The sequence below is a fragment of the Fulmarus glacialis genome, unplaced genomic scaffold (genome assembly GCF_000690835.1).
Source record: "Fulmarus glacialis isolate BGI_N327 unplaced genomic scaffold, ASM69083v1 scaffold25082, whole genome shotgun sequence".
Taxonomy (NCBI): Eukaryota; Metazoa; Chordata; class Aves; order Procellariiformes; family Procellariidae; genus Fulmarus; species Fulmarus glacialis.
In genome coordinates this window covers 2,063-28,675 of record NW_009197537.1, presented here as the reverse complement: position 1 = coordinate 28,675, position 26,613 = coordinate 2,063, and the positions used below count along the sequence as shown (strand labels likewise).

At 44.2% G+C, this 26,613-nt stretch overlaps 2 protein-coding genes across 2 annotated transcripts; one reads left to right on the top strand and one right to left on the bottom strand.

The window, feature by feature from the left end:
* Nucleotides 1-207: 207 nt before the first annotated feature.
* Nucleotides 208-7,140, top strand: CSGALNACT1 (chondroitin sulfate N-acetylgalactosaminyltransferase 1; the record flags this gene model as incomplete). Its single annotated transcript, XM_009572588.1, has 6 exons — nucleotides 208-486; nucleotides 1,705-1,790; nucleotides 2,591-2,769; nucleotides 3,178-3,272; nucleotides 6,402-6,483; nucleotides 6,848-7,140. Coding segments are annotated over 6 exons (1,005 nt in total), but the record flags the coding sequence as incomplete, so codon positions are not given.
* Nucleotides 7,141-12,251: 5,111 nt separating this feature from the next.
* SH2D4A (SH2 domain containing 4A) lies at nucleotides 12,252-21,551 on the bottom strand. The gene is made up of 9 exons (XM_009572586.1): nucleotides 21,330-21,551; nucleotides 20,383-20,542; nucleotides 19,693-19,852; nucleotides 17,593-17,658; nucleotides 17,043-17,181; nucleotides 15,592-15,808; nucleotides 15,057-15,187; nucleotides 13,983-14,203; nucleotides 12,252-12,454 (listed from the first exon to the last, which is right to left on the bottom strand). Exons 1-9 carry the CDS (start codon nucleotides 21,502-21,504, stop codon nucleotides 12,362-12,364), a joined length of 1,362 nt encoding a protein of 453 aa, XP_009570881.1. The 5' UTR covers nucleotides 21,505-21,551; the 3' UTR covers nucleotides 12,252-12,361.
* Nucleotides 21,552-26,613: the final 5,062 nt, after the last annotated feature.

Sequence of the window (26,613 nt, the reverse complement as noted above, 5' to 3'; positions counted from 1 at the left end):
GGGGTTTGTAACTCAGCCAAGCCTAGGAATGTGCCTGTGAGAATACCAAATAGCTCCTGCAGCCCAGGGCTGTGTCCCTGCCAGAGTGACAGCCTCCTCCAAACCGTGGTGGATTGCATACTGATTTAAAAGTAAATATATCATGCCTCTGCTGCCTTTTCAGCTTAGGTGTAACACACGAAGATCGCATCCTTTTTTTTCCCCCAGGAGCCCAGCTTTAATCCAAAATCTCCTCTCTTTTGTTTTCACGCAGGGATCTACCGCACAGAGAAAGACAAAGGCACATTGTATGAGCTGACTTTCAAAGGAGACACAAAACATCAGTTCAAGAAGATTGTTTTATTCCGGCCATTCGGTCCTGTAATGAAAGTAAAAAATGAAAATGTCAATATGGCTGACACACTTATTAATGTCATTGTGCCATTGGCCAAGAGAGCCAGCAAATTTCGGCAATTCATGCAGAATTTCAGGTGGGTTTCCATTCCAGTGCTGCCTGTGCTTTTTCTTACTTGGAAAGCAAGATGCAATTTCAGGAGTTATCAAGGCCTCACTAGGCAAAAATCATGCTACTTTTATATAACATTTCATTGTGCCACTAAGAAGTAATTTTGGAGATTATAGAGACTGAAAGGTATTTGGCTGCTTAATGCATTGTGATTAGCAGTAAAAGCAATTATATTCCAGTCATCAGGGTTTCTGATTTGTATGTAGCCGGCTTATGTGTCTCAATCTGTTTTTTTGGGGTACACGCGACTATGGCAACGTGAGAATTTCATGCCATTAGTTGCAAAGGAACATTTCTAAGGAAAAAAGGAATTAGTGCTCTCAGACACTTTACCAGGCCCTATTAGAGAAAAGATTAAGGCAGTAAGAGGCAAGAAGGAAATGTATTTGAACTTTCAGGATAGTTACTTTTAAACTTCTTCTATTTTTCAGCACAGAGATTATGTTTGGAGGGAGAATTTAATTGAGATGTAGCTTTAAATAGCTGCCCAGAAAAGACTGTGTTAGCAACAGATACTGACTCTTACAATGGGATTTGTTTTGCCTAATTACAGCCATCTAAAAATAGGCTCCTTGTCTAAATTAGCCGTCTGATAGATGCTTGTTTTAGGATGGGAGAAATCGCCCTCTGGTCATGTTGATCTGTCTGCTGATTATAGATGAACTCTTGCTGGCTAAACTTTGTGCAAGTGAGGTATGAGGTCTAGCATTAGTTCAGATTGGTCCTACCCTTAGGCTACTGGCTTGATCTCTGGTTGATACTTAGATTTTAGTAAATATTTCTTAACAAAATGCCAAAGATCTGGACTCTGGAATATCTGTTACAAAAAATCAAGGTTAAGAGGTAGGGTACATATAGCTTCTTAAAATCCCCCTTCTCATATTCTCATGAGTGCTGGAGTTCTTGCCTGCCTGATCATTCTTCCTGGGGCTGGATGGCCTGTTTTAATAGTGCCCTCCTATTAATATAACAAACACTGCTTAGAGAGTTTTTCTTAATCTGCCTGAAAGATAGTCTTCTGTCCCATCTGACAGAGGCAGTGAGCCCCTTTGTCAGGACAAGGATCTCTCAGTGAATCGTGCCCTCCGGAATGCCTTCCAAGGTTCACCCTACTCTGCCTTCCCCAGTGGGTGTGGATTATTGAAAGCTAACTTCTGGGACAAGTCACAAATCTGTCTCTGTTCTCTATTTTTTTTCAGCAGGATGGGCGAATTCACCTCACTGTAGTTTACTTTGGAAAAGAACAAATGAATGAAGTCAAATCAATACTTGAAAATACCTCCAAGTAAGTACCTGAATATCTGATGTGTGCTGTTCATACACAGCGATCGTACCATGAATTGGAGACTAGATAGCTGTCCAAACTCATAGTTGTGCCAGAAAGTTCTAAACTGCATTGGAGAAAATGGCTTGCTTTCCCTTGTATCAGATAAAAACGGTGTTACCCCGACAGACCCCAATCTATGGTTTTGTGATGTTGGTTTTTAGAACCACAAAGCAGTTGTTACTCAATTTACCTCAGTGCAGCTTTTTTTTTCACACTGGTAACTTCTTTAGTGCATTTGAAAATGGCTTTAACTGGTAGGACTGAAAGTTGACTTCCAAAGGTAGGTGCAGACAATTTCAGTAGAGCACACAGGAACTGATGCTTTTGGCCAGGTCTGGTCTATTGTGTTTGCTTGCATAGCTGTGTTTGTCAAGATCATGTGGCAGTGTAGCCTTTTGTTATCATCTCCATGTGGGAAGAAGACCCTTGTATAGATACAGTAATATGACCACAGGTATTTTATATTTGCTTACCAAAGATATTTTTGTCCGTCTAAGCCTTGTTGGGATTTTTGTTAGGTCTGCCCAAAGAATGTCTGTGACAGGAATGCTAGCGTAGGAGTACAAAGGTCAAGCTCTGAATGTAGACATAGTGGAAATCTCCTCAAGACTCAAAGAGGACATCTCTTCCCTCAGACTGCTCTCAGAACTGTGATACTACAGATTTCTAGGTTAATTGTTTCATATTGGGTTCCTGCCCCCACTTGTATTAAGAGCTGGAAAGACAGGGTAAGTTGCTGAATATTTTCCTTCTCCTAGGTCAGCCAACTTCAAGAACTTCACCTTCATCCAGTTGAATGAAGAATTTTCCAGGGGCAAAGGATTAGACGTTGGTGCTCGATTCTGGAAAGGAAACAATGTTGTTCTCTTTTTTTGCGATGTGGATATATACTTCACAGCTGAATTCCTGAACTCCTGTAGATTGAACACACAGCCAGGTACTGCTACTCATGAAGTGTATTGTCTTTCAACAGATTTTTACCTATTTTGTAAGAGTATTCTTGCCTTTGAATTGGTAATGAAGCTGCTGTAAATCATTCTTGAAACTTAGAGAACTCACTAAGACGTGTATAAAAATTCCATTGCTGGTTGGCTTTTGAAAGGTTATACCATTCCTGCGCCCACTGTGATTGAATTTCTTGCCTTCAGCACCTGTGCTTTCTGGAACAGGATCTTTTTGTTAATTATATCCTCACAATCACATTCTCATGCAAAGAACATAGGCTTAGGCCAAAACTTGTGTGACTTTGTCTGGATTTGGTCTGGCCTGGACAGCCTCTTGTAAGAGAGAGAAGGATGGTTTATACAGCTTTAAAAAAAAAACAACAACCCATTGTCATTTCCAGGGAAGAAGGTGTTTTATCCTGTTCTCTTCAGCCAGTATAACCCCAGTATAATTTATGGCCACCATGATTCCATCCCATCTTTAGAACAGCAGCTGGTAAGTACATGCTTCTCTGAATGCCTGCTTTTATTTGGACAAAGCATTTTTTAAAGGTGCATGTGCTCTTGGGTAGCATTTCCTTATTCCTTGTGCACAGTGACCACCACACAGACAAAATTAAGTACAGCAGTCGCCTTACTGTGAGTTCTGCAGTTAAGTTTCACAGGGAAGTATCTTGGTACCATTTTTTTTAACCCTTGTTTGATGTTTTATACATGGAACCTAAGAATTTAAACCGTGTCTGCTTCTCTGCCACAAGGGATTTTCTAATTAGCGAACAATTCCTCCATGGTGTGCTGTCTTGGGGTGACAGTCCCTGATCTTGCTCTCATTTCTTCCTTGCACTGAATAGTTTATTTGCTTGCATCTTGAAGAGCTGACATTTGTAAAAAGCATAGATATCCTTAGATGAGTCAGTGAAAACAGTATTCCAGGGGCTGTCACAGTTATTCGCCCACTTACTTTAATACCTAACAGTGGCTTTTCCCATCCCACAGTTCACGATTAAAGTGCCTGCAAGCAGACAGTGTGTTCCTGAAGTGTACCATGTTGTCTGAGTCAAATGACATGCTTGGAGCTGTCCCTTCTGGATTTAATCTGGCACTGATATAACACAGCATAACTCCACTGATTTCCATCTCACCTGCTTATCTTTGGTGTGAGAACAAAGCATTATTTTTAAAAACATTGCCACAAGGCATACGATTAAAACATGTAGTTAAACCTAGGTGAATCTCCTTGACGAGGAGGAAGCTGTTGTGAGGAAGAAGCAGAGCACACAGACAAGAGATTCACATGAATGCTAGTGGCAGAGCCATTGCTTGGCACTGCTGCAGATGCTATTCTCCATTCTCTTGTGGTCAGGCATTGCATTGTCTTGAAGCTAAAGGGGTGATAGAAGTGGTGGCTTTCCCTTTATGTACACCCTCCACTCTTGCTTCTCTCCAGAGTCAGTGGGTCACAGTCTCACTAGTGCTGGTAAGTGGCTGAATGTTTAAATTGAAGCATAAGCCAGCTATGCAGCTTCATTCAGTTTCTCTGGGTCAGGTCCCAGCCTGCCACAGCTGCCCCTCTTACTGCCAGGCACTGCACCTATCAGGGCTCATCCTGTCCCAGGCTGGACACTCTCTCCAGAGCACCCCAGCTTCTATTGTTGTTCTTGGTAGGTAAGAATTAGGGGTGTTGTGAGCCCAGCAACAGTCACAACTGAAGAAGATCACTAGGGGTCTGAGTCCAGTCTTCTGTCATCACTACCCCCACCTCGTGCAATCCCTCTAGAAAAATGAAGAACGACAGTTTGAAAAGTCCACCCAAAATATTTTAAAATTTTTTTTTGGCTACTGCTCCCTGTGTTATCCAACAGGTAGCCAGAAAGTCTTTTACTGAAGAGTCTGGAAAATCTTTTCCACTGTTTTTTTTCTCAGAGGAAACTTGTTCTGATAATACCACAGGATTCACGTTAGCTCTTCTCTCTCTGATAAGAGCCTGTCAGGGATCCTCAGGCTTGTAAACACTGTGCTTAGGAAATGAAATAGAGTTTAGCTCTCAAGCTAGCATAAATTCCACAAAATACGTTGTCAGGGTTGTGCAAATATTTATAGCTAATATTTGAATCGTAAAATGTGATGCTTATGTCAGAAAAGCTTCTTGATTTACAGAAGTACTGCCAATCTCATTTTTATGTAGATTTTTATATTTTCAGCCCACATTAGTTCTCAGGCATGAGGACAGATCTGTGCCATTAAAACAAGACAGTGTTAGCTCTCTGTCCTGGTACTCAGGCTGCTGAGAAAAAAAAGCCTTCAGAAATCTTTGAAAGAATTTGATTTGTGCAGCAGACACTTGCACTAATGGGGAATAATAATGCTAATGCATACGAGTAGCTTGCTGTAAGTGCATCATTATGGAAATTTCTTGTTACAGTGCAGACCTGACAGGTACAATCTTGTTTCCTTTTAATTGGCTTCTGCAGTGGCTTGGCTTTTTCAAGGAAAGGAGAAATGAAAAAAGAAAGAGTTAGCAACGCGAGCAGTAAAATAAAAAAATGCCATTGAAGTGACAAGGGTTATGAACAAAAAGGGGAGGCATGAACGAGAAATCAGGAGAGACTATTTTGGAAGAGGATTTTTTGGTAAAGGAAACACTGAGATTTGTAAATCCAGAAATGGAAATTCTATCTCCTCATCTTCTGTAACTTTGTCGCAAGTGAAGCCAAAATTTTCAAAAATAGCTGCTAAGGGGTAGGTTTGTAACCAGACCTTCAAGACTGTGAAGTACTGCTGACATGCTCAGAGGTTTTAAATACCTGTCCCAGTTCCTTGAAACTCTTGGATGTCTCACCAGATTGGGTTAAATCACTCACACACATGAATTATGGCCTTAGGGATCTATACTTGGATATCTGCTTCTGAAAATGATAGCCATGGTTTCTCACTGCTCTGATTTTCTACCTGTAATACATAATTTTTCATGGTTCATCTCAGTAATGTAGACTGCACATTCATTATTACAAAGGCTTTTATGGGATATATATCTACCACCTAACATTTCTGGACTTCGATTTTAGCTGGACTTAGCAGTTCTGTAATGGAAAACTATTCTTACCACTTTCCTAATTTGTGTCAAAATTAAGGTAATAAAAAATCTGTCAGTTGTGCGATCAGATTAGAACCACTGTTTTCTTCCAGAGCTCTTGTGGTCCACAATCCAGATACCACCATCTGCTCTACAGCAGAGTCTGGCTTCCCTGGTTGACCAGTATGTTTCTTACGTTGGATTTGTATCCTGCAGAAACTAACGATTTTGGAGAATGTTTTGCCTGTGAAGAAGCAAACTCCAGAGAGTGATGGGATATTGCTTCACTTGGTCTACCACAGCAGGTGGAGCGAAACCTGATCATTCCAGATCAGGGGGTTTATCCATGATAGCTAATGACACGGCTGGTTTTTTGGGGGCAGAAATATGCAACGAGTATCTACAAAAACTGGTTCAGGATCGGCCATGGATTTATGTGGGGAAGAATAAAAGGGCAGCTGCTCCCATTTCTGACCACATTCAGGGACTTGTCTGCTGCTCACACTGAAAGCATTTCTGTTCCCGTATAAACATTCCTTTCCCTCCATGCAGATTATTAAAAAAGAAACTGGATTTTGGAGAGACTTTGGTTTTGGGATGACTTGCCAGTACAGATCTGATTTTATCAACATAGGTAAGAAAAATACACTCCAATACTTCTGCCTTTTTTACTGAAATATAGAAACTTGTGATCAGCTTCCCTTTCCTCGACCAGTGTGTCTATGCCTCTAATTTGCAGCAGTGCTCTGGTTAGATGTTCAGACTATTCCTAGATGCCATAGAGGCTACCAGAATCTAAGCGCTGCTTAGTACAAATAAAGCAATTTTGTCTGATAGTGAAAGATTTGAAGCTAAGAAATTTGGACGCTTTGATGTTGGCAGAAAGTATGGCTGTTTTAAAGGGCTGACTGGAGCCAGAGAACAGCTGTAGTGCAATTAATAGCATCGAGTTTGCTAGTATATATTTTTAGTTTTATTTTGGATTTTGTTTGTGTCAGGTGGCTTTGATCTGGACATTAAAGGCTGGGGTGGTGAAGATGTACATCTGTATCGCAAATACCTTCACAGCAACCTCATCGTGATCCGAACGCCTGTCAGGGGTCTCTTCCATCTGTGGCACGAAAAGCAATGTCTGGACGAGCTGACCCCAGAGCAGTACAAAATGTGCATGCAGTCCAAGGCCATGAATGAGGCTTCTCACGGCCAGCTTGGGATGCTTGTTTTCAAGCAAGAGATTGAGACACACCTGCACAGACAGAAACTGAGCAGTAAGAAGACATGAAGCCAGAAAGGAAGGCAAAAGCCTCTGAATTGGACTATAGGGTGTTTTGGAAAAGAGTTGCTAATAAGAAAAGATGGGATGAGACTGAAAGAGGATGGAGATTCCAGCAGGATGGCAGCAAAAGAAGATGAGGGAAAGTGCTTGTCCTCCCTTCTTCTGTTTTTTTTTCTTAATACGACTTTTAAGTACTCCATTAGCCTGACTGTTCAGCACTTGCTTCTGGGAGAGACTTAAACACTTGATGAGATTCAAGGTCACGGAGACAATGAACATTACATAAATGCCAGTGTGGTATTCACAATAACAAATGGATGTGCTCTTCCTTTGAGATGTTTGTAAGATGTGTGCAGTTATTTAAAGGATTGACCCTTTGGTGGGCCATAATGAGTTATTTTCTACATCTAACCTCACATATTTAAAAAGGGCTATTTGTGAATAAGTACAGAGCTCCTTCTCTGAGAAGGACATCTGATTGTTAACGATGGTTAAGCCGGAGTGACCAAAAATCTTTTTCCCTTAAGGGGCTGGGGCGGGGCGACAGCAGTAGTGCACTAACAGGGTATTCCTGGTTCATTCAGAGACAAGAGGCATCTCAGAAAGTGCTTTCTAAAATTCAGAAAGAGAAAGCCCTACTGGTCAAGTGTGATGTTTCAAAAATGCTGGAATTGTTTTCAAAAATTGTTCTCTTCTGTGGACAGTGAACCAAAAGCAATGAGCCATATCTGTATCTGTATCACATGAATCAGATGGTGTATTTCTGCTTTAGAATACTGTAAGTATCTCAAGATTTATTTTTAAATGAAGTTGTTTCGCTTGGGAATTATTTTGTCATACTTCAGGTTTTCTACTTCTAGCCTTACTAGGAAATAGTACACTTGGAAAATGCTCTGCAGATCAGTGTTTCCTGTGGATGGGAACTGGGTTCAGATAAGTGAAGTGATTTTTCTACACAACCTGGGTGCTGGAAGACAGAAGCTATACCATGCTGAAGAAAAGGAAATACATATCAAGTTGCAATACTGATTTAGCAGGAGGCTTTAAACTCTGAATGTCATATGCCAAAATTGACGAACATTTTCTGACTTTATACCAAAGTATTCCTTCTAAACCAAATATAGAATCTTGCCCAGGGCATAGCAAGCTTTTTGTAATTAACAAAATAAATTTTTGTGACGGATACTGGACCCTGCAAATTCTCTTATGATAATTATAGGTGCATCCTAAAAATTAGTCTCCTTCTTAATAAATTTTTTTCAATTGCCTAAAACTGTTGAAAGCACGACTTACTGCTCTTATAAAGCATTTTCTTTTAATGCTGGCTGCTGTTTATCATTTTAATATACACTAGCCAACAAAAACTGTATGGGCTTGGAAATCCCATTTGCTTACCTAAATGCTGTTTCTCCGAGCGGTCTCTTTGTTTTATAGCTTCAGATTAATTCAAGGCAGTCTGAAACCAGATTCTAATTTGGTTTTTGGCTTGTAAAAGCTGGGGGAAGAAATATGCAAGACAGCACTGAACAATGAATAAAATGCTAATTGTCATGCCACCGTGCGGCAGGAAGAGTGCTTATGAACCTCTTTGGAAAGCATTGCATGCAGAATCTGCAGAGAACATGCTACTGTAACTACCTTTTCCCTTGACACATGTTTACATGTGTCTGTCTTTTGTTGGATGCAAATGATCTGCATTGCACTTCCCTTGCAAATCACCAAATATCCAAAAACACTGCAAAAGTACAAAAAGAATGGAAACTCTGTATGCTTAAAAAAACCAGCCCCCAAATACATCACTTACCATAAAAACTTCATCAATAACTCAAGTAGGTCTTCCAAAGAACTTTTTTGTTCCCAGAATACATCATAAATTGTTTATAAAGGGCTTTGTTTTGATGGAGTAACTTTACAAATATTATGCGGTAGGAGGAGACAGGCATGGCTTGTTGAATGCATATGAGAGCTACGGTAACTGAGCTACTCCAAGGTGATGGTTGTTCCTACAGTCCCACTTAACCTGAGTTTGAAACTGGGTGATGTATATTACGAAAGTTTCATAATCATAACCTGCCTCAAGCCTAGCCTTAACTATTTCCATGATGTTTTTTCATTCCCTAACCCTCAGCAACTTAATGTAACTTTGAGGTTGGCCACACCTGTAGAGCAGGGCTAAACCAGATGATCTCCAGAGGTCCCTTCAAACCTATATTAGTCTCTAGTTCTAAGCACTGGGCACCTGTAAATTCAACACTTCGTTACTTTGGGTACCTTAGCAAGCATGTCATCCAGCCCCTGTCAGAGTTTCACAAGTTATGTTTTTAAAGAACACTTTTGTGATTCTCTTGCGCGTCCTTTTCCACAGAGATGCTGTTCCTCCTGCCAGGAATAATAGTCTATGCAGTTCCTGTTCCTTGGCTGCAGAAGCCAGTTTGGCAAGAGGCAAGATTGAATCAATGATGGAGAGAGCCAGCCCGCAGTCATTGGCCACCTCAGTGATGTGTAGGAGAATCTAATCACAGCAGAAGTCTGGCAGGGCTCTTTAAGAGGTGGAGACTGCACTGATAGGAGAGGTGAAGAACAACATGAGAAGGGGAAGCTGCTGTTACCTACGTTTCTGTGAGCCAAGTGGAGCTGTAACAAGTCTTCCAGACCAGTTAGAAAAAGATGAAATCCAAAAAGAGCAGCCAACAGAACTGTAGTTTTGCCAGGCAGCTCTCTACCTTCCTTGTCCCAGAAACAGCTTGTGATCTTTCTCAGAATGGCAACTGACTGGATCTTAGCTGGGAAGGGAATGGAGATTACCCTGTGTAGATGGGGAGGCCATATAGGGACTCCTTGCTTTAATTTTTGACAACTGTTGCATGCTCTGGCTAAAGGCATAGAGGCATGGGGCAAAACAAATCGCCATATCCCTCCAGCTGTCTTGATCTCTCCAGCAAGCAATTTTCAAATGTGACTACTTTTGTAATCCTCGCACAGCATCCCTTGAAAAAAGAAAGATTCTACAGAGAAGCTCCCCAAGACAAGCTAGCACCCTTGATTCCCGACAACTGCTAGTCATCCTTGCTCCACAAACTTTCAGGGTAACTAGATTTCAGAGCAATAGAAGAGCCAGTCTTGAGGGCATCTGTTCTGGCAAGGATGCTGCCTTTGCAGTCAGTGCAGTAATCTAAATGTGTAGGTATAAAACTTCAGTTTTCTTCCCTCACAGCAGACAAGTGAAGCTGGGAGTCGTTAAAAAACTGAGGCATGATTCTCAAACATGTGGGATAGATGTGAACACTGATAGTGGCTTTCCCTGGGCTCTACTGAGCCAAAATTTGCAAAAAAGTACTTATAATATAAATGTATGTGAAGCTACCGGTCAGCAGGTCAAACACTGAGGAGTTCCAGTATAGATCTTAGAGCTAAAATTTATTATGTCCTGCTGTCCTGCAGTCCTGTTGCATCCACGCGAGATCAGCCTGCACCTTATTTCTGCAAGTTAACACCCTGCCTCTCAAACTGCCTTTTTAAAGGAGACTGTCTCCTGTCTTTACCAGCCGACAGGTATACAAACACTTTGTGATTTGTCTCCAGCAGGACAACAGCTATGGCATGTTCTTCTCATGAGAACAGATGCTAACTTTTCTCTAGGATCTGTGAATGACCTTTCACTTTGGCCATATTGTTGAAAAGAAAGAGTTCATGAAGAGAGAAGGAGGGATTTTTTTCCCCTACGAATAATCTAGCACCCCCTTTCGTGATTGCTGCAGATTATGTTGAAAATATCTCTTTGATACATGTGATATAGTGCTCAAGAAGCTCCTTAAGTCATTTGCCCTGCCAGAGTGTTGTTACTTTCAGAATCCCACTTTACGTTAAGGCTTTATCTCTAGAAAGTTAAACCTGCTGTAACTGGAGTGCAGTTATCCCCTCTTTCCTTGTATGAAACCACCTATCAGCATAGTTGTAAATTTTAAGACCAGATGATTACAACAATTTCTTTTAATCTGTATTCTGCAAAATGCAGATCAATATAAGACTGAAGGTTTTGACTGCTTCCTCAAGTTAAGCAGAGTAGCCCTGATCCAACAGAATGAAGGGAACAGGTAAACAACTGAAACAAGATTGACTCTTGTTCACTATTTGAGGATTGCGTCTCTAAAAAATGGTGTTAGCAGATTCGCACCACAACCCTCAGCTGTACAGTTTGTCACATGCAACAACATGAGGGAATCTGGGTGAGGATTAATTTGTTATGTGATTCTGTCCAGCTTCTCCCCCAATATTCTGAATTATGTATTTAAAGAGCAGTGTAACAGATATGAAGAGAGAACATTACGTTGAAAGAACAAGTTCTATGTTGAAGTTTACACCAGAGGCATCTCAGTAATCTGGACACAACCTGCAAAAAATAGCTCCATTTTGGAAAATAGCATTCTTTACTGACAAACACTGTTCTGTAAACTGTACTAATACTGATATAGGCGCTGCTTCTTACACATTTTTAGGCTCTGTGCATGTGGTAGTCTTTCATACAAATTCTTGTATCCCTTCTCCTTTCCCTTTCAAAAGGTTAATCTCTCTCTGTGCAGAAAAGTCAGTGCAGGTTAAAAGACTGAGGTTCCATATTCAGAGGCTAAAGGAGTTAAAAAAAAATGCACTTTTCATGAAAATCCCTCTTCATAGAGAACACCTTTCACTGAAAGGCACCGAGGGTTTGCTTGGATGTTTGGCTTGAACATCCTTGATTCCAAGGGCACAGCATTATACAGGATTAAGCTTCACATTATGCAAATTACTATATCAAGACCAATTCACCTCTCCAAGTTGTTTTGTGCCTTCAGGAAGGTATGATCTCATTCAACTGTAGATACTAATCTATTTCCCAGATGGCACACAACCTTTCATTCAAGAACAAAAGGCAGCTCGAATACAGAAGTCCCCCAAGAAATCTGCAAAAACCCACTGAAAATACGTGGCAGTATCTCCCTGTTGAACTTATTGCTTCATCACCTCATTCACTCCGTTGTGCAGGATACATCCAGGTGCTTTGCAGCTTGCTGGGCTGATGCATCCTTTAACTCAGTTGATATGACAAGCCCACAACAGTACTTATCCTCCCACTGCTTTGCTGTGAAAGAAAGTAGAGGCACTTATGGCAACTGTTTCAGGTAAGCATCAGCAGCTCTAGTTCAAAGTTCAGTCTTTGTGAATACAAGCATGGGGCTGCACAGCGAGACCGGGAGGTTCACTCAAAGAGAGAGATGTAATCTGGTTCTTGGTCCAGTTGGCCACATGGGTAAAGCAACAGCTCCTTCCCCAAGGAAGTGATGGGTTCATCCTGTTGATACAGGTTATGATTAAACACCACCTTTCAAATAGACCCTACCTATCACAACATCATGCCATGGACAGCAATCTCCCTGCCTCTGTTATGGTGTGGACTTGCTCATCCCGCTGTGTGATACAGCTCAGTGCCCCGGGGAACTCAGGGAAGGAGCCACATGGCTGACCTCTGTCTTCATAAAACAATGTCTGTGCTCTGTGCAGTAGCCCAGTGATGCGACTCTGGCAGTTCTCGGAAAAAGCTGCGCTCGTCTTGTAGGCAACCGCAGCTTCTATGGAGTGCAATGCTGCCCTGCCTAGAAAGTGCTGGAACCAGAACTGTGCAGCATGCAGGTAAGCAGGACGGTGTGGTTGTGGACCATGCTCCTGGCTGCGTTTGTGGAAGGGACAAGGGTGGATCCTGGAGTGAGCACATGCCCTCTGTTCAGGCAAGCCCTGTTCTAACAAGGGAATTCCCTGATAGTACAGTCTCTGCTTCTCATCTCGTTCTCCACCCTAGCAGCACATGCATGGTGGGAACTTGTCTTCTTTCATAGTCACCCGGTGAGTGATAAGCAGAACCCACTAAAGCACTTCAGCTGAACGGGTTCACCCTGCTGTAGTGCAGGGGTTCTGAAGGATTCTTTGCAGACTGTGGGCATGGCTCTATCTTTAATATAGATATGCACAGCCAGGCTTTAAATCCCCTGGCTCTGGTACCAATAGCTGTATAGCTCCTGCTTTCAACAATTTCAGCCTGAACTGTGAAACCCATGGAAGAAGCAAGTTCAGGTAGCCCAGGTAATGCTCCATATAGCAAATGAACATAGATATTTTCCTCATGTCCAATTTTGTTTAGCCATGTCTGTATTAGGCTAGGCACTTATTTAAAAGAAACACGGATTTTAAATGAACCTTTAGGCAAAATGATTGTCCTGTCCCTGGGCAGATCTTACAATAAAGGAATGAAAATCCATCTGGCCCTCCTTGGAGCCCAGGTAACTGCAGTCAGTGCTGGTAAATACTGTTGTTATTGTTGCAAGAACCTGCCAACCTTCTTCCTTCCCTTCTATTTTTTATCTTTGCTCAGTATCACACCTTGCCTGCTTTGAGATAATAAAGATACCTTGTTCTCTTTTACGCTGGAGCTGGAGGCAAGCAGGATTTTCTGCTTACCCAACTGGCCGGGACCCCACAACCATGGGGAGAATCCAAAAAAAAGGAGTCTGCGCAAGTATGCTGTCACCTCTCACCTTATCAGCATTTCTACTAAAGAGCGTGTAAGTACCTTGAGCCCTGTGCGCGAGGTGTTCTGTGCACTTGAGGGAGAGTGAGTCAGGTCTAAGATGTTTGAGATGTGTTAGGTCACCTAAGATGTACCCATCAGGCTGGGATACCCTTCTGGAGCAGCACGCAGGATACCCAATGGCAGCTAAAATGGGTCTAGTTACCTACTTTAAAACAACTGAATCTATTCTTTCTTATTTTGAAGTGCCCTGAGGCAATTAAACAAACAGTTAATGAATGCATTGCTAGATGTTCACCTTGTGGTAGTCTACAAGGTCAGCCAGCGTTGAATGTTGTAGCTGGTCCACTCCAAGGAAGCTGTAGGAATCACTGGAGGCATCAATGAGGAAGTGTTTACATCCTTCCACAGACCGATAGGAGAGCACGTAGCCTTTGATTTTCTCACTGACCCGGACCAGAAAACTCCCTGGTACTGTTTTATTCAGAAACTCCTCTGCTTTCTTAGAGGTTAGGATACCTGTTCAAGACCAAAACATAAAACTGAAGGGAGAAAAGCATTTGTGCAGGACTGGATGGAACAGTTCTCACAAGAAATCAGCTTCATCGTTCTAAAACCGGTCCATGGCACTTCGATCCCTTGCATTGTTTTCTTGCCCAGTACCCCAGGAAGAACAGTACTGCCATTGCTAGTAACAGACCATGGCCATGTGCTAACTATGCTTTACGTTAACTGTTCCAGACTAGGCTGATTATGAACGATAAATGTGCAGGGCTCAAAAGGACAGCTTCTGTGTTGTGAGAGAGAACGGCATTGCAGTGTTTGTTGTATGTTGATTCCCTGTATAGCAGGGCTGTGCAGACAGTGATCATAGATCCTGTCAGAAAGTGATGCACGCATTGAAAGCCCAGTTACAAGAGGATAACACTTTTGTTGTTGCAGTCTCGGATTGAAGGGGTTTCTAAAGCAAGGGAGATGGATGGGATCACGATGACCCATTAGAAATGGGACGGAAGGATGATGGATGATGAGCATGTATGGAGGCATGCTGGGGCCAAGGATGAACGGGATGAGGTGTGCCCAAATCTCTCTCACCCTGATCCAAACAGTTACCAAGGTGACCATGCATCCAGTACAGGGAGGCAGGGGTGGCACAGTGGTACAGGGTATTTTGAAGATCTGGCCTCTGTTCTAAGACTTTAGCTTGCCCTTTGTCATAATGCTAAAGGAATTTAAACTACATTCATAGATATTTAAAATGAAAAACCTAGCCACCTTCGAAAAGTTCCTGGGCCCAGCCTGTGGCAGCAGCCATGTTAGCAGAAACAACTCCTTCAAGAGTTGGGTTGGGGCAAAAACACTCAGGACTCACCATGGAACCAAGGCGCTATTGTGTCTGTGGTTTTCTGATAGCCGGCTCGGAGAGGGAATTGCTCCTCTTTGAACCACTTGATGATGCTTTCTTCGGTAGAATTGGAGATTGTCCTCTGGATTCCCTCTTTCCTGCTAGAAAAGAGCGTGGTTTGTGCCTCAAGTTCAAACAACAGCTTTTGAGTCCTTCGCAAACTTACCTTTTGTTCAGGATGTTAAGAACAGCCCTGAACAGGCGGCTTACGCTAGTGCAACTGTCAGCAATATTAGGTGGTTTTCGGTGGACATGTAGCATAGAGGATGTATGCACTCTAGGCTTAGGACGCTCTACTAAATAAACCTGTTACCCTCCAGGGGTGAACAAATAAGCCTCACCACACCCTAGGCTGGAATATAGCCTAGGCTCTGTATTTTTCCCTGCAGGGTGTCTCCTCAACCTGAGAAGGAAGGTTAGCTATTCCCATCTCAACCATCCTATGCTAGAGCAGAAGAATCTCATCCCTTCTCCCCTCCACAGTGCACAAGGGTTTCCTTACCTAATCACTCTCCCATTTGCCATCGCAGGAGGTAGAAGTTTTGGCTTGGGGGGGAGAGGCGGATATTGGAGTGGTCGCCGATCTCCTGCTGTGGCACCCTTGGAAATATCTGCCTGCTTCCCTCTGTGGATACCCTGCAGTGAAAGCCTCCTGTAGTCATCCCTGGCTTGCCGTGCAAGGGAGCGTCTCCTCTCATCTGCTGCCTTGGATTTCTGCACTGGAACAAAAAAGGAGTCCTACAGGAGTGAACAAGCAGGCAAGTTTTAAGCTTGCTGCCCTTTGGCCATCTTCCTGCTTGATGAAGTGGAAGAATAACTCATTTTACGAGGTGAAAGATGCACTCAATTGTGAGACCATTTGCCACCTATCTCCCATCACTTTTGGGCACCTGCTACTTAACAGGGTCCAGTTTTTATTCCTTCAAGAGATTAAAAATCTGGGTTTTTTCTGGGGCACCAGGTCCCTTTGTACTTAGAGACTACTTGGTTTTGTTTTGGATGCTGACTCCTGGTTCAGACATAGATTTCTGTAGTGCCTTTCACGTGAGCCAGCAGAGGAGAAGGGCATATGGAATAAAAGCTACTGAAATGACCCCAAATCAATCCTTTGAAGGATTTGAAAGTGCTGATAATTTTTTGAGGGTGGGAGGGAGTCTTGCTGAAACTGTTATGGAAAGTGGAGAACTTGGCTGGGTATGTTTTTTGCTGTAAAACTGCCTTGATTGTCTAGGTCCAGCTCATCCTGGAGTCTGTAGGAGTAACCAGCTCTCTGGTCGGTCTGAGTTAGACTAGGTCTTTCCTTGCTTTTGTAATCAACTTCAGAATTTTTTTTTTACCAGTAAGAAAAATAAAACTCCTGGCCTGAAGTGGAAACAATTGGTAGTACAGCATTGCCATCTACTGAGCAGCAGGGGAGGAACTGGGAAAAAAAACGCATCAGGTTCTCCTTCAGGAAGTATTTGGCAGCAGTGATGGATGCTACTGCAAGTCTCATACTGTTTGCCATTTTCCTTCCTGTCATTGGGGTTCATTACATGAGACAGTGCAGCAGGGCTCTGCTTAGGTGGGATCATGCTTGGATGACTGGGAAGCCCTTTTTAGTTAGTCCCTGTCACCCATTATCCTTGTCCTCAAGAGCAATGGTTACTGCAAAGTCCTATGAAAGGCCAGCTTCTAGTTTAAAATTAATTATCCTGGCTATACTCATGTGGTTCCTATTTGTTGCTTGTTTTAATATGGTATCTGTAGGAAAAATTTTCCATTTCCCTGCCCAGCTCAATGCTGTGTAGACTCAGAAATATTTCTGATAATGCAGCGCTGTATTTCTTGGCAGTACTCTCCACCCACTGACCAATTATTCAGTTCCAGCGAGGCAGGAGAAGGATTGAGATGACCCCACAGAGCCCTAGGATTTCTCAAGACCCATAGTAAAAGGTCATGCTAAGATCTTACAGGATTCCTGCCATTCAGGCTCATTCTCATCTGATTTCTGCAGCATCCTCTGGCTCTCCAAGCTGGGGTGGCTGTGTGGTGTTGCCTCCTGGGGGGCTGTGGTCTCTTCTCCTGAATTTCTCCTCTGTGCTTCCTTCATCTATGAAAGAAACAGTATGTTCAGCTTTGTCCCAGACTAGTTTTAACCCTGCTTTTTAGCTAGCCTTGAAATACTGTGAACTCCATTCTTTATTGTGAATCCCTCTGATTTCAACGACATACAGATCCTCTGTCTTTACTGCAGGTGACAACAGAGGAAGTAAGGGAAAACAGTCTATCAGAAATCATCAGGAGCATCTCCCTGTGCTGCTCCCCAGTCTGCCAGCCTGGCCTGCTTTGTATCATCTCCAAATTGTTACACTGTACATGAGGAGCATGGCAACGCTGGATAAACCTGGTCCAAGAGGTGAGGACGTTCTTGGGTCAGATGAGGCTCTGAGGCTGCCCGGGACTCTAGGATAAAGTCTGGGCCCCACTCAATGTGTTAGGAGCATTCTAGGTTGCCACTTACCTGTTGGAAGCCACGCGTCCTCACGTGGCAGTCTGCCAGCATCTGATGAACATCTCTGGTTTCCCTCTGGGCAGAGGAAAAGAACGGTGAGAAATAAATGCGGTGTTAGGACCATTGCTCTTTTTTGGAGCAATAGGTGTTTAATGCAGAAGCAGTGATGTGACATTTATGTTAACAAATTTTGCCAGCTTTCTTTGACAAACATTGTTTTTTTTCATCATATTAGGCCTAATATGCCACAGAAGGAGAACTCAGGGGTGTCAGGATTGTCATAGGCACACCTAGATTTGCTAAGTGATGCTCCCAAGCACTCCCAGGGAGCAATCCATTCCCTCCCTCCCTCTAAAGCAAACCCTAGCAGAACCTGCCATCCACAGCTTTACCTGCCTGTGCTTGTTTGCTGCTGTGGCTGGGGTGCTACAAACCTCTGCTCGTCAAACTGACCCAACTAGTTGCATATCTCATGTTTGCTCTTCCCTCCAAACCAGCCTAGCTACCCTGGAAACAGTCACTAGCTGAGACCTGACTTTGAAGATGAACAGTTAGACTTGTCTTTGAGCAAACACCCACCCACCTCCCCATTGGACCCAGACTGCTTCCCATGGCACAGTAAGTAATGAATTAACTGTACTACGCTGCTTACGAAGGACACGCTTTGTTTTATCTCCATCACCTACTTGGCTAATATTTAATATGAACATGGCTTTCCAATTTCCCTTTCCTTGATAGGAACTTCAAACGTGTGTGAAGCAGCTTGTTTTCTTAGATCAGCCCCCTGTCCCCTGCAGCAGACAAAGCACCATGCCCAGAACCGTCAGGTTAAATGGGAACTAGATCTCAGAGAAAGCACTTCAACAAGAGAGGTGAGAAAAAGCCACTCTCCAGGCCTGGAAAATGCACAGGGATCTTTGGTCTGGATCCCTCCTTCTAATAGCAAAAGCCCCAGAAATGACAGAAAGCAAAAGTAAAAAATAACCCCTTCTATTTCCATGTGCAAGACTTTGAAAGGAGTTTAGATTTTTTTTGGTGGCGATGGGATGGGATTTTTGGTTTGGAGGGTTTTTTGCTTTTTTTTTTTGTTAGCTGTGACTAATAGCTTCCTTTGAAAAGAAAAAAAAATCTCCCACATAGTTGCTCAACTTCAGCAAACAGTGCTAAGAAAAACCCCATGTGACTCAGAGGCTTTTGATAAAGGATACAGCCACTCCAAATTCCCTTCAGTATTTTCGTAGCAGTGGGAGAGGCGCTTTGCCAAAACCCAACCTTCAGTTATCATGCTTTTTATACTGAAATACAGAGTGGCTGTATAATAAAAGAATATACACTCATACAAGTTAGCAGCAAAAGGCTGAATGAAAACTCTGCTGAATGAGACTAGACTTCTCCCATTAAATTGGCAGGGTGTTCTATTCCTTCTGTTCAACTTTGGTTGCATGGGTAGTTAATATAACTCATCTTTTTCTCAGTTCTCTGCAAATGGCTTTTTTTTTTTAAAGTAGAAATGTATTTATTGCTGGAGAAAAATAGTTCTGTAACATGAAACACCACAGCAAAGCAGACACTGTAGTTACTGAGTTTGGAGTTGTCCTATGCTGTCAAGGTCATAAGCTATTTTCTAACTATTTTAGGAGACCAAAAAGAAAAAGAAGAACCTAAAATATGCATGTCAGAGGATGCTGCTAAAATTATCTTCATCTGTTCTTTTATACAAGTAGATGATTTTTCTGAGGGCTGTGGCCTTCCATGTACAGATCCTGGGATAGCCTCGCCGGTCTTGCCCCAGTCCAAAACAGCCACAGAGCAGGAGGGAAAGTACTGTGACCCTTGTTTTACCCACTGAGAATGGAAGCAAAGGAATCCAGAATAACTTATCTGTCGGTACAGAGCAGATCTATCCCAGCTGAGAATAGCACTCAAACCTCCTGAGTCCTAAGGAAGGATGTAACAGCATGGCTTCTTCTCTGACTACAGAAGAAAAGCCTTAACAGTTAGCTGGCTTTTTTTCCTCAAATTTCTATTTACAGCAACCAGGATTTGCTGCACTTCCTAGATCTCAAAGCACATGTTTCTGATAGTTGTGGAGAAAAGGGGGAAAACTACCTCTGTGAGCTCCTGGCTTTTCCCTGTTGTGGCAGCAGCAATTTTTCTCCCACCTTCCTTCTTTTCCTCCACAGTGTTTTTTTTGTTCCCATGAAGATGTGTCTCACCCAGGACTCCTGGTTGTTGATGTAGAGACTGTGTTACAGAAGAGTCAGTCTCTCTGAAATGCAAGAGAGAGAGGACTTAGGAACCCGAGGGAGTCACTTTCTGCTCTCTGAGCATGTTGCGAGGAAGCTGCACATGAGCAGAGCAGTGCTGCGATGAAGTGACGTGCGTGCGGGCAGCTATCATATCTCCAAATCAGGTAGGTGGAATAATTAAATTAATGACTCGTGGTGAGTAACTGTCATCCTGCTGCACACGGGCACCCGTCGGTGAATCAGTGCAATCCAAACTCATCACCTGCTGCAATAACAGAGTTAGCATTTCCTGTGGTCTGCAGAGGGTACCGCGAAGGAGCCATATCATGGGAGGCTCGATGAGCCGGGGCAAGCCCCAGGCTAGAGTTGGTCTCTGCCAGCATTGTGCGTACTCGCAGAAAGCCAACCTTTGCCTGTGCCTTTTGCCTGAAAGTCCAGTGTGACAGTGGTAACCACAGCCCCCACAGAGAAGACTCCAGCCTCTGGGTCCCTTAGAAATGCCTTCTCCTCTGTGTCAGCCCAACGAGTCCTCTAGCTGAAGGGTGCTTACCTGCCCTCCTTGCCTTGCTCTCTCGCTAACCGCTTTGCCCTTTGTGCCTGGATCTCTTCACAGATGGCCGCATACGATTTATCTGAAGGATGCTCGCCCATCACCCAGACCCAGACATCGTTGTCAGCACCAAGCTTCCATGTCACCGACTTCCTGTTGGCTGGAAAAGAAGCAGCTCTTTGGCAAACGCTGTTTGCTCGGTGGCTCCGTGCAGGGCCTGTGTCCTGCCTGCTGTGCCCTCCTGGCTGCTGCTGATGGCAAAGCCACTCCAAAAGCAGATGTACGTGGGGAAAGCTCAGCTAGGACGCAGCGTGCAGCTCCATTTTCTTTCACGGTACTGAAGGCAGGTCAGTGAAAGAGGCATTTCTGAGTCTGGGGCCAAGGGAGAAGACTCACCACTGCTTCCTTTCTTGCTTTAATTCCTTGCTGCTGCCCTCCCCAAACTGTGTGAGGGTGAACTACCTGCAAACAGAGCACGTGGGGGAGAGCTGGGAGAAGACTGCTGTCTTCCTAGCAGCTGGCATGCTGTGTAATCCTGGCAAGGGGACTTCAGGACTAAAGGCACAACGGGACCCCCCCTGCAGCTCTGATGCCCCAGGACAGACGTTCAAGTCCATTGTTATTTCATAGACAGATTCAGAGGCCCCATTTAGTGGGAAATTTAATGAGATGCATCTCCTGGGGGCAAGTAAGCCCTGTCTTCCCAGCTAGGGGAGTTGAGCAATTTGGTCAAGGACAGAGTGTCTGGGCCAGGGAGTGAAACCATTGTGTGCCTGGCCAAAACTACCCCACTGCAGGTGGGTTTAGTTACGGTTTGGAAATACGAATATGATATGTCCCTGGGAGAAGAAATTACTCTAAGGACACATTAACTCCTATTTCTAGGGAGCGGTTGACTTGGCCAGATCTGTGCCAGAGGAGGAAGCAGCCGGCAGGCAGAGACTTACCTTTTCTCGGCAGTGGCTTCTTTGCTGAAGCCTTGTCCACAGCAGCTTCTCTTTCCTCCCACCGTCTGATCTGTTCCTGCCTCATCTTGAAGAAGAGGATCTGCTTCTGCTCCTCGCTGAGTTCTGCCAGCAGGTCAGGATCGATATACATGTCCGATAATATCTGTTTCAGCATGGCTGCAGGTTTCAGTTACGCACGTTTGTGGCGATGATCTCCAGGGATCAGATCCTCTTCCTGGCTCTGACAAGAAAGAGTCCCTTTTTTTAATGAAGGCGTGCCAGAGTAATTATACTTCTGTGTTTATTTTTTTTAGCTCAGACTTCCTGCGCAGCCCAAAAAAGTAAATAAGTAGCTTAAAACCTGCTGTTAAGATTCCCTGAAATAAGAGGTGAGCTCAGCTCCCACGCAGCCCCTGCCCGCTCTGCAGGGAGAGCTGGCCAGAAGGGACGAGTCCTGGAGTGGGGAGGTTGTGTTGATAGTCTGATAAACCCAGCTGATAGTATATCAAAAGAGAGAGAGCGCTGCCTGTTACAGTCATCAGAGGTGCAGCTTGGCTGTTTTTTTTTGGGCAGGGAATCAATGAACCCATGACTAGACGGCTCCTCCTCCTTGCAAAGAGGAAAACTTTGATGATCAAAAGCCCAGCCTGCCTCATTTTACCAAAGAAAGATGGGGAGGGCTTTCAGCTCTGCTTTTTAGGTGGGAGTGGGAATTTTGGGGTGCTCCCATCCATCAAAGGCAGCCTCACAGCAAGTCAAGAGAGCGCAAGTAGCACAGCTGGTTTGAAGAAAGACAACTTGGATGGTCAGCAGCTGAGGAGCTGAGGCAGCTCCCGGTCTGACATGTCTTGCTGATGCACCTTGCCCACGCGGTGAGCCTGGCATGGGACATCCCTATCTGACAGGATGAAGCAGATGGGGAGAAGGAGCACCTCTGTTCCTGCCTGGGATGCAAGGTCGTTTCTGGTGCACGCTGGCAAGGTACTAATGCCCACACAGCTATACTTTGTGCCCGTGGATTTACATTTATAACAGTGGTTTCACTGAAAAATTGGGAGCTCTCCTGTCACTTGGGAAGATGCCAAATAAGAAAATAGAAATGTGGACTAAAGACCCTGAAACCAGCTCTTTTCCTTATCTTATCTGGATAGACTCAGGGAGATCAGCAGGTTAGTTGGCAGAGCTTTCAGTGACACAAGGAGGCTGACAGCCACATATGAAGTGCAACACCAGAGCAGGGTGGCTGGCTGTCCAGGGGTGGCAGGGGCTTTCTGGACAAACTCTTGCAGCCGCCTACAAGGAAATCAAGCTAGTGGGATTATTCGTGTGCTTCTGCACAAATCCTGGGAGTCTAAGGAACAAACACACTAGGACATAGCACAGTAGGTGAGAGGAAGGGGGTTGGTGGGTCAGTAATGTGGAAGTACAAAGAGCACAGATATGGCAGAAGAAACTGTGCCAGGGTGAAGTAGGAGTATATATTAAATCCTGGAGTCAAATCAATTAACCATCTTACAGCAGAGGGGCTGGTTCCCTAGGGACCCAATTGTTGGAAGAAAAGTGTTGGGAGCACCTTCAGCTTCAGAGTATGACTGCTTGGCTTCTGCCAAATAAAATAAAATAAAGTAACAGAGAAGGAGGTGGTAGAAGAGCCAGTGAGCGCAGTACTGAAGCTTTCCAAGGAGCACACATACAGCACATTTAATTAGTTGAAGTGGGGCAGTACAACAGGAACCTTCATAAAGTCAGACTGGCAGGACAATATCTGCTGCGTTGGTCTGCCTTCCCCTGTCTCGCATGCCAGGATCAGGCAGGCTGTCCCAAGCATCCCCCCACTTTTGAACGTGGCTTGCCCTAAAACTCTTGGAGACAGACTTCAGTGCAGTGACGTCCCCATGCACTTTCAGCAGCAAGATCTTGAAAGGAGCTTGGAGCAGCTGGAGGAGCTGTAGGCAGGGAGAGAAGGAGCTCCTCAAGGACGTCAACGTACAGACAGAGCAGACCACGGTCTCAGCATAACATTTGCTGCAGCAGAGGCCAGGAGCAGGAGTCCCTGGGAAGGTGCAGTGGCCAGGAGTTGGGGATGAGCCTTCTCATTTCTGTTTTGTTTCTCTGGTTACTCTGTATTTTCCCTATTAAAAATGTTAACTTAGTTCCAGAAGCATGGAGCTGCTGTTCCAAATCTGTATTGCTCTTGTTTAAACAAATGGCTTTCTTGATTTAAAAAAAAAGGCTTTTTGGGGAGGTGGTCTCATCTGGGCAATGCTTTCAGAGCATCCCCTTGATAGCAGAATTGTTCCAGCTCAGCAGCCAAAGGGGCTTGGGCTGTCCTCGAGCCATGGGGGGTGGCAGCTGTAGAGAGGGAAGAGCTTTTTGTGGGGAGGGTGTTGGTGAGCAGTCCCTCATCCCTTGGGGTACATGAACTGTCTGTTAAACTGCAAAACTGGGGGACACTGCTGGAGGATTGCTGTCTAAGCTTCACTGCCTCCTGCTCCTAAGCACTACCTGAAAGAGAAGCCGTTTGCAAACAGATCAGGGTGTCAGAAAAGCGCCTTTAACCAAAATGGGTCCCTTAAGCTTTTAGTTGTGTTTTTTAAGATCAGTTCAACACAGAACAGTATGAAGGACACAAATTTTGGGGCTTATTTTAGATAAACTGATGTCTTCAGAAGGTACTTGATGTTGCTTTGATTGTAGGGGACATGGCAATCTCTCTATCTGAGCCCAACGTGGGTTTTGTTTGGAGAAACCACCAGGGTTGCATCCTTTGTGGATTTGAAACAGTAACTGAAGTGGATGATAGCTCTGGGCATGGTCTGAGCTTGATGGTCTGGCAGAGATGCCTTCCATGGGCCGACAGAAATTAATCACGATGTCTAAAATTGAAAGGGCTTTTAATAAAAGAGACATTTTTCATGCGGGGTGGTGAAACGCCTTTATTCCCTTCAGGTAAGAAGGTATAATTTGTGGTTTGTGTGGGCCAAATGCTGAGTGGTTTTGTTAAACAGAGGGCACCCAGTATCTTGCCCAGGGGGAAAAAAGGTCAGCCAGCTGGTCAGGCTCTGTCTTCTGGCTCTGGATCAGCAGAATTACTTTTTCCCCAGAAACTCTTCAGGACAGTCGCAGTTCACTAGCCAGAGGGGCGGTTGGAAAAGAGGACTGCCAAAAGTCATCCTGTAAGGATGTCCTTGCTACAGCTGAGCAGAGGCTGTGTGCAGCTCTGGCTGGCAGGAGCTGCTGGAACCGGCTGGCAGTGCAGATCATGAGCTAGAGTCCTGCACCCTGCCTCTTGATAAAGCGTTGAGCAGCTTGAACCCACCTCACCATCACGTCAGCCCTCCTCCTCACCCCTTGGCTGCACAGGAGATACTGGACACAGCCCAGAGTGGTTTATGTTGCAGAATTAAAATTTGCAGTGAGCAAAGCTGTGGTGGTTTTTTCCCCCGTCTCTCCCAGTACTGCCTCTTGGTGCTTTAGGTTCCCTTCCTCACTGTGTCTGGGATGTGCTTCTGTCTTTGAAGGTTCCTTCTTGTATCTATCATCTTCTGTATCCAACCTGACTCCTTCTGCCTGACCGGGTTATCTGTTTCCCCCAAAGCACTTGGCAGACAGGGATCGTTTGTAATGATTGCAAGTCTTTTCCTTAGTTAAATTAGGCTTCCTGGGACATGACACATGAGAAGCCATCAGCAGAACGCATGCAGCACATCCACGCTGCTCTGGCTTCTCAGGAGCGGGAATGGCTTTTCTATGGCATTTACTTTGGAGGACATGATGTGCTCTGCCATATGCAGTGGTGACAAACTGGTCCCTCTTTCCATGCCTGGGGACACAGCGTGTTGGCGAGGTGGAAGGGCACTCAGCAAACAAGTTTCACAGTATTGATGCAGTTTTGCAGAGTTGGATCTCCTTGTAACGTTGGTTGTAAAAGGAAATTTATAATGCTCTTTCCCAAAGATACCCTTTAAAGCAGCTATTTTAACACTGGGAAATCACATAAGCATTTTGAGAGGTTTGCAGTATTTCTTTTTCAGCAGTCACTTCATTAAAGATCTTAGGAGCTGGAAGTCCCTGTAATATCAGTCATACGCTGTTCCCAAAGTTTGACTGAAAGCCACATTACCAACACTTGGCCAGAAGTGTTTTTGCTGATGCTGTTCCAGCTGTAAGTAGTATATTTACATCTCAAACTTAGGGAAGCAAAGGACTGCAGTAATGGCTGTGGGGTCTCCGAGCGGGTAACTTGTAGGAAAACTCTGGTAGAGGTCTTGTTGAACTTTCTACTGCTTGTATTTTTTTCATGGGAGTGATAGATAGGAGCTGGTTTTATGGAGGAAGAGGAGATGAGAATAGCCAAAAATAGCAAAAATTTAGTGGGGGGAGGTGGGAAGCCAAAACAGGGCCTTTGGGGCTCTACCACTCATATATAAGATAGTTGACTTGAAAGCCATAAGAGTAAATGCAATTCAAAGGTTAAATGACCCTTCAAAAAGCAAGGTCATGCAGCATTTAAATTGCCTGCTGGAGCGCAGCCTCTTCTCTGTGCTTCTGTAAATCATCTACCATTAACAGGGGAAACATCAGTCCATGAATACACATAAAAGCGCGATCGCTTTGAGAAGAGCTGGCATGAGCTCCTGCTCATATGTGCAGTGGGTGACACTTCGGCCACCGACAGGCTCATGGGACACTCCCATCTGGCATCTTAGTCCTGGTCCTCACCATCAATGCTACCAGCGGAGGGAAAGGTTCTCCAAGAAAACAATAGACAAACCTACATAGATAGGCATTTGGTATGATTTACACCAATAAATCAAATAGGAGGGTGTAAAATGAAATAGTGGACAAGTTGAATGTCCACCATTCTGTGGTTCTTGTGCTGATTTTCTGGGAGGTGGCTTCTTCAACCTTCTGCACACATCTCTACTGTAAATGTGACAATAACTTTAAACTAAAATAACCCAAGAAACTCAAAGATGAGAAGAAAAGAGTACACAAGAAAAGCTGCTTCAGGGTACAGCCTGATGAGCTAAGAGCATTTCCCTTGTCATGATGTAGCTTTTCCCATAAAAAACAGATTGGACCAAGTTGTTCAGAAAATGGTGGGACTACATTGCTTTAAATCAAGAGCTCCTCCTTGGAGCTGGTCTTCTGCTCAGCAACAAGAGGCTGCAGAGGCACCATTGGGAATTATTTTCCCTGGCCGAGGGGATGGGCCATGAGAGTGCAACTGAATTTCCTTTCCCTTGCCAAACTAAGCCTCGCAGCACCGAGGAGGTATTTT